This window comes from Lissotriton helveticus, chromosome 3_1 (assembly GCF_964261635.1).
Source record: "Lissotriton helveticus chromosome 3_1, aLisHel1.1, whole genome shotgun sequence".
Lineage (NCBI taxonomy): Eukaryota > Metazoa > Chordata > Amphibia > Caudata > Salamandridae > Lissotriton > Lissotriton helveticus.
The window spans coordinates 1973870040-1973883725 of NC_136061.1; the positions used below are offsets into that span (position 1 = coordinate 1973870040).

A 13686-nucleotide genomic window follows, 5' to 3' on the forward strand; every position below is an offset into this window, starting at 1 on the left:
GTCAACGCCCCCGAATCTAGTCCGGCATTGCACGACAGCTCCTTCCTGCACACATTACCCTGCCTTTAATTAATTACAACCTCCTTCAAGGCAAACCTTTAATAAACAGCCATTTGTGCTGACGGAGTAGAATCAAAGTGCTTGCATCGCAGCCACTGAGTGCACAGAACTGTGCGGGAAGCACGTCCCCAGAGAGTGCACGGGGGGTTGTGACCTGATCCGAGGGCTGCACGCGCTCCAATTCCTCTGAGAACCTTGTCTGGAGTCCCCCAAAAGGTGCACCGAGGGTTGTGATAGGATCCAAGCGCTGTTACCCCCCCCGGCTTTGGGGGCCGTGACGCAGAAGTGCTCTGAAGGTCTTTCCAGAAACGTCACTGCGTCAGGCTTCCCGGTGCCGCCAAGCTTCCCAGGGCTATTGGTTGGCGCTTCTAGGAAATGTGCAGCGGCTCTGCGGCTGAAGTACAGAGTGCCTCCAAAAAGGCTGATTAAGACTGCAAAGTTTGGTGTTTTAGGGAGTACGGAACAGCCTACCACGGTGCAATGGAAGCCAAGCTGTACGTGCCCCAGACCTAAAGATAACCAAGGGCGCACATGCACAAGACATTCACAGTGCACTCAAATGTGTAATGTTTTCACGAAAGAAAGAAACCCACTTAGTGCCCAGCGTCGCGAAGCCAACTATCCACATTATCATCCTCTTTGAAATGGCCGACGCGCCTATTTCACTTTTGCTGGATCACTCGCCGCCCTTGATCTCGCTCACTTCTTTGGGGGCGTTAATTGAAGGGCGGTTCCAAATTAACGTGGACTTAAAAACTGCGGGATACTCGCCTTTGGCCTGAGGCATCCCGAAACTGGATTGAAGATCCTCACATGCCGCTAAAATGTAAGTACTAGGGGCCCCCCGAGCGCCAATAACTGTGGATATTTTTCGCCCCACTGGGATCTGAATTGGTTTTTGAAACCCGTCCCCTTTCGCGTTCTGCTACACGGGGCAATTTCAGCATATCTGTCTGTCCCTGCCTGAGAGAGTGGTTTTACAGTAATTAATCAGAACGCCGGGTGCCGAGTAATTTAGCGTGTTAAACAGGGTAATTTTAACCTCCCGTCAGCCTTAAAATTTGTCGACTCCGGACACATATGCTTAGACTTGTAAATCGGATTGCTAAGTCTGTCTGCCCCCCCATTTTTGAGGTAGTGGCTTTGAAGTAACTTGTAAGACCGCCAGGGGTGCGGAGTAGCTCTACCTGTAAAACGGGGGTACTTCTAACATCCCCCTGACTAAAAACCTCTTGCTACTGCTTAGTTCGAAAATATTTATGAACCTTATTAACAGCGTAAAAGACTACGATCGAGTTATGTCTATTCTTATAACTCTCCGCAGAAACAGTCGCTGAAAATCTTGCAACTAGAAGCAGTTCATCGGCCTGGCTGCTGATTCTCCGGCCGATGAATTAGCACCGGTCACTACTACGTTAACGAGGTATGCTGTCCTGGCTATGGACTGCGCTAATATGTAGTGGGGTAGATTCACCCTGGCGCTGACTCTCCTAAGCAAGCCCCTTCTCTACTAGACCTGCCAGCGTGGATGGTTAAACTGCAGGTTTACCTAACCGTGTATATATTCCCCCCCCCCTGTTTGTCTCCCCCCCCCCCGTGTGCCCCCCCCCCCCCCGCTGTCTGTGTCTCCGGCCCCCTGTTTTGTTTTACCAACGATTGAACATTGGCAGAGTGGCATGGTCCAGCTAGGATTCAAACTTATGTCTGTGGGCTACGTACAAATCTCAGCAGCAGCCACACTGACCACTGAGCTCGTGTTTCTGGATAGCAGCCTGTGATATGCGCACGGATCCCTGCAGCAGGCCAGCTAAATCTTTGTGCTGAGATAAAAATGTGACATGAATGAAGGCTTCAGGAACATCTCGGTAGCAGTGGCATTAACTGTCCGGGCTATCAGACCTACGCTTTTCATCCCTATCTCTGCTGTAGAGACAAAAACCTACTGAGCTGTCTCACTTGAAGTGAATCATGAGAGCTGCACATCGCACATACTTTGCTGTTGCAAAAGCCTTTGGCCTGTAAGTTATGGAGAAATCAGTGCAGCATGTGCTGAACCCATTGAACTTTCTGTTCAGATCGTTTTTGCCTCGCACACAGAGCGACCCTTGAAGGTTTGGCAGCTTATTTTTGGCCAACGCTATATAGTTTTTTATGTAAGTACCTATCCGGGTGGCGCGACTTTGCAGCAATATATTTCATTATGTATGGGGTGCTATTTTTCTTAATTTGGGCCAGTGCAGTTTCCCAGAAAGTCCATATTGGGGAAAAAAATGAATATTGATTTTAGCTGCTGTAGAAAAGCACTGACCATTTGAATAAGATATTGGACCCCATTACAATCCGCAGGTGCTGGCAAATTATCGTAACCGGCTCAGTGGGGTTCGTAGATGAAATGGACAAAATTTATGCAGCTGATTCAAATTTACCTTAAGGTGGTTAAGAGGCTGTGATACTCCAGTTCACTGGTACTCATTTTATCAACCTCAGGAGGACGTAATGGCGAGTATTTTTCCCACGACTTTGCTGCTTCTAGAGTTCTCTTTACGAGGTTCATGGCCGCGAGTTCTGAGTAGAAAAAATACACGTGTGAAGAAAGCTCAAAGAAGGAGAGTGTGTGCTGTTGTGATGAGTGAATGATTATTGTACCGTAAGTCACAGGGTCAAATACCCAGAAGGACTTCACTGCCTTTCATCCTTTTGAAGTAAGTAAAATGATTATCAATTTCTATTTGGCAATAGTATTTATGTAAAAAAAGGTCTTTGTACCATACTTTGGATAAAAGTAATATATATAACTGATTATTTCAAATTCCCATTTGAACTTCTTCTATCAAATGTATTTGATTTTCTAAGTCTTGGGGTGCCGGGCACGTTACTAGTCAGGATGAGGATGCATTGTGAGAGCTCTGGGAGTGTCTTGGATCTGAGGCACGAGTCACTGTAAGTGGAGACTGGGGTGCGTCGCAGAGTCTGTGAATGGGTCTGTACTTGGACAGTTGTGTATGCAGACTGCATTATGAGAGGTTCTTTTGATACATAGTGTAGATGTCAATGATGTTGCATTATATGCCCCCCCCCACCGAGCTATGTAAATATGTGGCAAATAACATCGACTCTTCCAGTCTTCCTGCAACAAAATCTCTCACGCACGCACTCTCTTCTCTCTCTCACGCACTCACTACTCTCTCTCACGCACTCACTACTCTCTTTCACGCACTCTCTCCTCTATCTCTCTCTCGTATTTTCAGATGTTGTCAACCTGCATGTGTCTTTCACGATGCTCTGATGTCCCTCGCCGTTAGTCACAGCCTGAGCCACCCCCATCATTTCTTTGACATCTGTGGTATCCAGGTTTGTCTACTGACAGCTGTACTTGTTGTTCGTCGTGACAAGCAGCCCAGCTAGCATCATCTGTTTGTGTTGGAAGCTTGCCCTGCCTGACCTTTGCTGCGCTTGTTGGCCTAAATCGCACATATTTCCTTGAGCTGTATCTGCATGATGCTAAACCATACCTTTTCTGTGCTGCAGATGTTAGGAAACGTATGACATGTTATATTCTTGTGCGAATTTCACGTTTCCACTTGCTTGCAAGAGAACTGCAGGTTAGCAGCACAAGGTATTCATACAGTTTCTCAATTCACGTGATACCACAGAGCATGCCGCCGATTAATTTATCTAATTTCACAGTTAACAGAGATTAGCTGACATACAGGTAACTCAGTATTTGTTGTTTACACAAGCTATTCACTCATGTAAAAAGAACGTTGCACACGCCTGATTTTTTGTGGAGAGATGTTGGAATTCTTTCTTTTGAAAACTTACAAAGGTTATCAACATTTTAGTGTGGAGAACTTTTTGTGTTCATCACTTCAGACGAATGTATATTAATTTCCTTATGATGCTGGAAGCCTCTGTGTGCGTCCAATCAAAAGATAGCTCAGCGGGTCAATCTGCCTGCTGCCAAGAATTATGTGCAATCTGCATTTCAAGAGTTTTGCTGATCCGGGCGGATTAAATACTTTTCATTCAGAGGTCGGTGACTCCAGTACTACTTTTGACCCCTGATCACAACTAGGGGCTAATTCTGTTTCCGATGAAAATCCCTGTTGTGGCCTGTTGCGCATGACGACTTCTCCACGAATTGTTCTGTGGAAGAGACACAAGGGGGCGCTGTGCTTGCTTCCCTGCCCCCTGGCTGTGCTTGCTTCCCTGCCCCCTGGCTGTGCTTCCCTGCCCCCTGGCTGCGCTTGCTTGCTTCCCTGCCCCCTCGCTGTGCTTGCTTGCTTCCCTGCCCCCTCGCTGTACTTGCTTGCTTCCCTGCCCCCTCGCTGTACTTGCTTGCTTCCCTGCCCCCTCGCTGTACTTGCTTGCTTCCCTGCCCCCTCGCTGTGCTTGCTTGCTTCCCTGCCCCCTCGCTGTGCTTGCTTGCTTCCCTGCCCCCTCGCTGTGCTTGCTTGCTTCCCTGCCCCCTCGCTGTGCTTGCTTGCTTCCCTGCCCCTCGCTGTGCTTGCTTGCTTCCCTGCCCCCTCGCTGTGCTTGCTTGCTTCCCTGCCCCCTCGCTGTGCTTGCTCGCTTCCCTGCCCCCTCGCTGTGCTTGCTCGCTTCCCTGCCCCCTAGGTGTGTGAGTGTGGCTCTCCTAGGTGTGTGGGTGTGTGTGGCTCTGGGTGTGGCAGTAATTGCTGTCTGCTGAGCTCGTCCAGTAGGGTACAATAGGTCTTACATTTGCGAGAGATTAAGCTGTTGGCAATGTAAATGACAATGCCATTTATTTATCTGTTTTCAAAACCAACACACAAATAAAAAGTTGTCATTTACAATGCCAATAGCTCTAACTTTTGCAAAGGCGAAACCGTTGCATTGTAAATGCTTGTTTTTTTTTGTGTGCCCGGGCCGATTTTTTTATTTTTTTTTATCCCAATCCAACTCTGATAGGGAGAGGTCAAATCCTGATTTAGTAGTGGGTCGGTAGAGCTACACACGCGGTTTACATTGCTGGCACGTGATAAGCGGACATAGTCTCAAGCTGACATGTTTGCAGCCCCGCCAGACTCTTTCCTCGGCATTGGGGTAATTTAACCTCACAACACATCCATCGTGCCCCTCTCTCTGCCTATCATTGTCCATCAACCTACCACACTGCTTGATGTCAGTTTCATTCCACTTCAATCCTTAGTCCACAAGATGGCAGTGTTGATCTATGTACATCATGTAACCTGTTTTCTTGCATAAAGCTGCCCTGCATTGAGTTGAAACTCTTGCCTTGTCCCGTCTGTGACCACAGAGACTGCGTTTAGCATGGGCGAGCTGGGTCCAGGCCACCAATTTTCTGAAGCGCAAGGAGCTGTGTGCATTAAGGTTATGCCTACAGCAGCGCCCTTCTCACCGTGCTGCAGCCTTGTCCCTGCCTGCTCGTTTCTACATGATTTCAATATGATTTAAACTGGTTTTAGTGCTTTGTTATAATATGGAGGGCGGTGCTTTTTTTACACCCCTTTAGCCCCCTTCTCTGCCCTCCCTTCACCCTCTGACCCCTGCTGGCACATATCCACAAAACCATTGTCTGCAGGCTTGGCTATCGGTGATTTAGGTGAGCTGTGGGAGGTGGGTGAGGTCCGGGGATGTTTGTGTTCAGGGGCCAGTACCTGCTCAGCCAGGTACTGACCAGTGAACAAAAAATGCCCCCCGCCCACCCGCTCCCCCTGCTGCCTCATTTAAGTAATTTCCATCAGCAAGGGCTCCAAATTTCTCTCCGCCCACGACCAGGGGCTATTTTAGCAATGGCCGGCCCTGGTCACTGCTGTGCATGTGCTATAAATAGTAAGTTGCTTAATTATCTAATAATAATTTTTCCAGGTCCGATAGTATCTATAGAAAACTTGTTATCACGTTTACAGAGACAAGTGCCCCCATGGTATTTTCGCGTACTTTTTTTTTTTTTTAACAATTCTTTATTGCAGAAATTACAGTAGGTTTCCATATTTTTTGTTTTTTGAGACAACCCCCCCCCACCCTCCACCCACTCCCAGATACAGGCTTTTATTTAATGATATCAGTATCCATATCAACTAACAACAAATAAACTAAACATAGCAAGTAATTAGATCCAGAAAAACAAGACACTTAATAATTACAATAAAGAAATAAATAAAGAAATACATAAAACCGTCTATCCTAGACCTTCCATCCAATGCATTAGTGGGTACCAGATTTCTAGACTTTTTTTTTTTTTTAAACCTTTCCTACTATATATTGCTTTCTCCAAGCTATAGGTCGAAAATAATCGAGCCCGCCATTGTTGAAAGGATGTTGGAGCATTATCTAGCCACATAGATGCTAGACAGATTCGAAACACTGCCATAGAGACAAAAAGAAAACCCTTTGTTGTCCGGATGGTTCAAATTGTCTAGCCCCAAAATAATTTCTGCTGTTGTAATATCTATTTGTGTCTCCAGTATTTCAGAGAGAAAGGTAGATATCTCGCGTCTAATAGTGCATAATGCCCCACATGTAGAGAACATATGTATTTAGTCTACTTCTGGCATCATACATCTGGGGCAGAAGGTCCCTTTGCCAGTACCCCATTTAGCTAGTTGATAAGATGTATGATATAAAGAGAAAAAAGTTTTGTAAAATTGGGCATGTAGCTTCGAGGACATCAGTAGCGATTGAGACATATGGAATGAGTTTTGGATACCTAAACTTGATATCCCAAGTTTGTTCTGCCATTTGAGTATGTTTTTATCCATATCATCTGGAAAGCCAGTGGTTAAATTATTATATATTACCCCGATTTTAACATTACTAAACTCGGCCACAGATTCTATTAACTCATTTTTCTGCAAAACCACCCTTCCCCCCACCTTTTTCATGATATAGTCCCTCTCCTGTAAGTATTTAAAAAAGTCCCTATGTTCTAAGCCATATTTATCTTTTAAGGATTCAAATGACATAAAGCCGGATGACTCATAAAGACAACCGACTTGGACTATATCGCGTACTTAATTTAACGTGACTACGGCGCTAAGTTTCTGTTGAACTATTGTTTTAAAGCGACCTCGCCGGTAAACAACATGGAGCTGGCTCTCTACGAATAACCCGCAGATACTCTGTCAATATACAGAAGGAACGACTCAGCCTTTCATCCTTCCAAAGCAAATAGGATTGAGTTGAGTGACCAACAACTGCTTTTTTTTTTTTTAGCAGCCAAAGAGCTTTAAGGCAGCAGCATGTGCTACATAAATTGACAGCACATGATTTGCATTGCTCCGGTAAACACGCTGCTCGTGCGCATCTGCAATCCCTAAAATAAGTACAATGAAGCCGGAGGCGTGGGTAGGAAGGAAATGCATCAAAACAGTCGGTATAAAGAAGATCGTAAAGAATGTTACTGAAGGCCGGCTTTTAGCATGGACAGCTGGCCCAGGCACCAATATTTTGATGGTCTCACGGAGCTGTGTACGTTAAGGTCATGCCAACAGCAGCATCCATGTCATCTTGCTCCATCCAGCCTTGTTCTTGTCCTCGTGTTCTCGTTTCTGTCTGATATGCCAGTTTAAAGTAGTTTTAAGCCTTAATTAACACCCCATTAGCCCCCTTCCTTGCCCTTCCTTCATCCTCTCACCCTTTTAGACAAACACCAACAAAACCATCCTTAGGCAGCTAAGCTATCAGTGATTTAGGTGTATCAGTGATTTAGGTGAGCTGGGGGAGGCCCAGAGATATTTATACTGGACCGACCACAGCTGCATCCATTTCACCTACAAGAAGACCACATCCCAACACCACCCGCAACAGATCCCCCGCAGATGTTGGAGCAAAGTCACCACAGACCAGCTAACCACATCACTGAGCCAGAACCCACCAATCAACACCACGGACACCAACGACGCAGCCCGCAACCTCACACAGTGGATCATCAACTGCGCCGACACCCTTGCACCACAGAAGAACCCCCCAGGCAAGCCCGGCAACAGGAAAGCCGCATGGTTCACCAACGACCTCAAAGAATCGAAGAAATCCTGCCGAACCCTCGAAGACCTAGCGCCACGAACAGACGACAGAAAACCTGACAGCCCTCAAAAACGCGACTCGCAAACACCACCAGCTGATCCGCACCACCAAAAAGTCATTGTTCAAAGAGCGGCTGGACAACAACATACACAACAGCGAGGAACTCTTCATCGTTAAAGAGCTCTCCAATCCCAGCGCCAACAGCAACGACATCACACCGTCACAAGACCTCTGCAACTCCCTCGCCACGTTCTTTCACAGCAAGATCGCCGACCTACACAACAGCTTCGGCGCTCAGACTCCACCCCCAACCACTGAATCAACGCCCCCGACAACCACCCTCAGCAACTGGACTCCCATCAGCACTGAAGACACCATCCACGTTATGAATTCAATCCACTCTGGCTCTCCTTCCGACCCATGCCCTCACCACATCTTCAACAAAGCCGACTCAATCATCGCACCCCACCTCCGGAACGTCATAAACAACTCCCTCACGTCCGCCACCTTCCCAGAAAGCTGGAAGAACGCTGAGATCAACGCCATACTGAAGAAACCCACGGCGGACCCTAAAGACCTCAAGAACTTCCGCCCCATCTCTCTTCTTCCCTTCCCTGCTAAAATCATCGAGAAGACCGTCAATATACAGCTGACCGTTTTCCTCAAGGCAAATTGCTCCCTCGACCCATCCCAGTCCGGATTTCGAGCCAACCACAGCACCGAGACCGCCCTCATCGCAGCCTCTGACGACATCAGGACCCTGCTTGACAACGGGGAAACAACGGCTCTCATCCTCCTAGACCTCTCAGCCGCCTTTGATACAGTCTGCCACCGCACCCTAATAACCCGCCTCCACAAGGCCGGGATCCAAGATAATTCCCTGGACTGAATCACCTCATTCCTCTCCAACCGAACCCAGAGAGTCCACCTTCCTCCCTTCCACTCAGCGGCCACCGAGATCATCTGCGGCCTACCCCAAGGCTCTTCGCTCAGCCCAACCCTCTTCAATAGCTACATGAGCTCCCTCACCGCCATCGCACGCAAACACAACCTCAACATCATCTCATACGCAGACGACACCCAGCTGATACTCTCGCTCGCCAAAGACCCAGCCACTGCCAAATCCAACCTCCAGGAAGGAATGAAAAACGTCGCGGAATGGATGAAACTCAGCTGTCTCAAACTGAACTCAGACAAGACGGAGGTCCTCATCCTCGGACCATCCCCATCTGCCTGGGACGACTCCTGGTGGCACACAGCACTGGGCACGCGCCGACACCCACGAACCACGCACGCAACCTGGGATTCATCCTGGACTCCTCCCTCACGATGACCAAGCAAGTCAACGCCATCTCATCCTCATGCTTCAACACCCTGCGCATGCTCCGAAAGAACTTCCGGTGGATCCCTACCGAGACCAGAAAGATGGTCACCCAGGCCCTTGTCACCAGCCGACTGGACTACAGGAACGCCCTCTACGCAGGAACCACAGCCAAACTTCAGAAGAGGCTCCAGCGCATACAGAACGCATCCGCACGACTTGTCCTTGACATCCACAGCCACAGCCACATATCTGCCCACCTGAGAGAACTGCACTGGCTTCCCGTCAGCAAAAGGATCACCTTCAGGCTCTTCACCCACGCACACAAGGCGCTCCCAACACTGGCCCCGAATACCTCAACAGCCGCCTCACGTTCCACACCCCAACCCGCCAGCTCTGTACCGCCAGCCTAGCCAGCGTACCACGGATTCACAGAACCACCTCCGGAGGAAAATCATTCTCTTACCTGGCTGCCAAGACGTGGAACTCCCTACCCACCCACCTACGGCTGACCCAGGACCACCTCACCTTCAGGAAACACCTCAAGACCTGGCTATTCGAGCAGTAGCAGCACCCCCCTCACCTCAGCGCCTTGAGACCCTCACGGGTGAGTAGCATGCTCTATAAATGTACTGTTTGATTGATTTATTTAGGAGTCTGTCACTGCTTAGCCAAGTACTGACCAGTGAACACAAAAGGGACCCCCTGCTACCTCATTTAATTCACTGGCATCAGCAAGGGCGCCAACTTTCTCTCCGCCCAGGGTGCTATCTTAGCAAAGGCTTTTCTGTATATAGTTCGAATAGACCTTTGGTTTATCTAGCCATTTTTGAAGAAAATGTGCTGCAGATTTACAAGACCTTTGTGCCGCCATTGTGTCACTTTTTTTGATGCAACGGCGGTGCAAACAATGTGGCCAATTTACAACTTGACTCATCTAGGGAGATGCGTCACGTTGTAAAGCCCTGCGTCACATTATACCTGCATCAGGTATAATGTATGCAGGGTGGACATTCTCACCCAAACAGCCATGTAGAACTGACGCAGTGAGATTTACAACATTTCATTGCATCACTCTACGCCTTCACTGCGTCAAAACCCCTATGCCTGCTCAGACCAGGCGTAAGGAATAATGCATGACTTTCTGAATTGGACTCCTCTATCTGTTGTAGCGCATTGCTGGAGTTGCGCCACTTTCATGAGCAACTGCAGCAGTGCGTCACTTTTGGGCATCTGTTAATCCTTGCGCCATGGAGCACTGTATTGTAAGTGCATCGCATCCATGGTGGCACAAGGACATTAGGCACTGGCGCAAGTAAACTGACGCATCGGTGCAGATGCGTCAGTTCCTTGTAAATCTGCCCCTTAGTTTTTTGCTAAGTCTTTTCACCATAATCTTTTACTTTGCTAAAGCACAATAAGATTAAAATAAATTATCAAAATAAGTTAAAACTACAGCAGTCTTGTCTAAGAATCATTTCAGATACCTGTTTTATTGCTGTGTTTATTTGGAGTATGAATGTCAAAACGATAACCCATTTAGGTTTTACCTACAGCATGCATGCACTGTCTGTGAAAGCTATTCTTCTCAAGAAAAGCTTTAAAAACTGCCTTAGAGCCCAACCATTACTTACTAATACTTATTGTTGGTTGGCTTAAACGTCACTCTTGTTTCCTTGCTGCTTACAGGCCACATCTCCTGTTTCCTGCTGGCTGCCCACCTCCTCCTGCATTCTTCATAGTGCTTCTGACCCTGCCGTGGAGCATTGACCTAGCACAGCTTCCTGTTTACGATTAGTGTTCCACTGGCTACGCACTGCTGCTCCAGGCTCTTTTTAAAATATTTTTTAAAAAACTTTTTTGCCATCTACTCTATAAAAATGCATGGGAATGTACATCCCCCCACCCCCAAATCACGCTCCCTCTTCCCATTATCGGGGTTTGTTCCCTGCCCCAGCCTTCCTATCGTTGTGCGTTTTGTTCCCCCTTCCTCCTGCCCTCCACCCGCTGTCCGATGTTTGTTGTTTTTTAAAATGTGTTATCCCCTCTGCCCTCCTCCCGCTCTAACTTCTTTCCCACCCCTGAACTTCCTCCATTTTGTTGCTTGCCCCCCCTCCCCACACCCCAAGCTGTTTTTATACGTATTGCACAGCAGCGTTGTGCCGCGGTCCATGCTGGCCATGTTATAGCAGTTTTTTTTCTTTTTTACTTTAAGCCATGTTGCATAGCAGCTTGTGTAGCCGTGCAACATGCTTAAAAACATTGACAAAGCCAATCGGTCTCTCGTAGGCACAATTCCTGTATATGTTGTGCTGGCTACTAAAGTATGCTGTGTTATAACGCTGCAAAACCGGTGTTACTCTTGCCATTTGATTCAACATTATACACTTTGTAAGGATGAAAAGTTGTATTTGCCGCTGTTCTTCAAACCTGGAACGTGTAGATCTCAACAGCACATACTCAATTCCACAGAACTTTTCTATTATGTAGCCCAGGTTCTTTATTATGATCTAGTCATGTGAAACGGTCGGACTCGTCAACGTTGCATTACACATAACCCAAATACCATGTTTAAAAGCTCAAGCAATAATTGTATTTAGAGGTGTTTGAGTAGCACTCTCGCTCGGGCAGAGGGTTACAGGGTCATGTTAAAGTTGAAGCTGTTGGAGAACATGTGTTTGGATGTTCTTAGCAGCTTTGTCAGAGCACCAGCATGTTGAAAATCTCTTGTTTTTTCCAAAGGCCAGGGATCCAGTACTTAGGAGGAGATGTGGTCGAGTGTTCTTAGGCGGGGAATTGTGGCTTGCTTTGAGCTCTGATCACGGTTCCCTGACTTAGTCACAGTGCGTGATCTTGAACACATTGTTTTACCCCAGGGCCTCGTTTCCCATACCTACCGAAATTGTATAGATTTACATTCTTTACATTGACATCTACCCTTGAACATTCTACATCAGAGAGGAGAGATGCTTCCTAAGGACAGTAACACTCATGACAAGATTACATAGGGAATGCAGAGCATGCAGGGATGCTACTACAGAGAAGAGCAGGTACACATTTTAATTGTTCTTTAATGGAAGCCACTAGATAACATACATCCTTGTTTCCACTATTGAGCACATTTAGCTTACTGTTGGTGAAGGAAGCATTATTGTCCTAGATTGTTGCCTTTTGGCTAATGCAGTAGAATAGAGATTTTTGTTAATGAGTGTTCTTCAAAATGTATTTGTTTTTATGTTTGATACTTTTGGCCAACATGTGTTTCATGACAACTGGTAACTTTCCAAGGACTGTACACATTTAGAGTTGCTCCAATTCATAATTCTCTTTCGATCTGTTGTTTCGAAATCGCTTCTGTTGGTTTTACTACATTATTTCACTTCCATTTTAATTAAGATTTTGTCAAATCCACAACATTAATCACAATTTGTTGTGACTCGAGCTGCAAGATGGTGCTGAGTGGGACACTATGCCGAAAGTTCTGATGATTTCTACACAATGCTGAAACGCGATTGATTGCAGCCCTCCAATACAGTGACAGACTGCTTTCAGAGCGACACAGGTCTAGAGGTCAAGTATGGGCTGGGGGTCGCCTTATTAAAAATAAAGAGCATGGGCGGGAAAGAAGCAGGGACAACAAAAATTGACATGGAGACAAAATAGTCTCTCAGGCACTGAAATGCAAGTTCTTATATCCGCAGCGGAAGGATGCAAGTCATCCAATCGGAACATAGTAAGACTGTAACGCTCCTTGGGTTGGAAAGATAAAATTAGCAAAGAAATACTCTGAATCAAGAGCAAGGGGTGGACACAAAGCCCACCCTCGGTCTATATTGGATAAGGTAGATCTGTTTGCTAACAGCCAGCTAAACTTGACTGTAGGTGAGGCCTAATAATGCAGACATATGAACAAACCGGTTGGAAAGTGAAGAACTGAGGAAAATTATTCGGCACACCGATTACTCCAACAAAAGAAAACCGTTTTCTCTGCCTTCCAAAGCATAACTGATATTTCATGATGTACAAAGTGAACTGTAGAGCTGTCTTTGACAACATTTTTTTTTTTTCCAGTGGGCTGGGTGTTTACTGAATATGGCTGGTACATCTTTTTCCTCTGCATTGCTCTGTATTTGGTCGTTCAGAAGCTGTCTGGGAGAATACGCCACATAAGATCAACTGCACCTGTGGTAACGGGAGGTTTGTCCTGACACTTGTCTTAAAGAAAACATTTGTCTTGTGCGCTGTGTTATTTGCATGCAGAAACATAATTTGGGATATGGTTTTCTTTGTATATT

General features: G+C 46.7%; 1 protein-coding gene across 2 annotated transcripts in view; it reads left to right on the forward strand.

Annotated features, from left to right (window-relative positions):
- Positions 1-13686, forward strand: part of SELENOS (selenoprotein S) — a 145530-nt gene that overhangs the window by 59290 nt on the left and 72554 nt on the right. For both annotated transcript variants that reach the window (XM_078683099.1, XM_078683100.1), the window contains exon 2: positions 13463-13588. In XM_078683099.1, coding sequence (XP_078539225.1) covers positions 13463-13588 — 126 coding nt within the window. The remainder of the gene's footprint in view (positions 1-13462; positions 13589-13686) is intronic.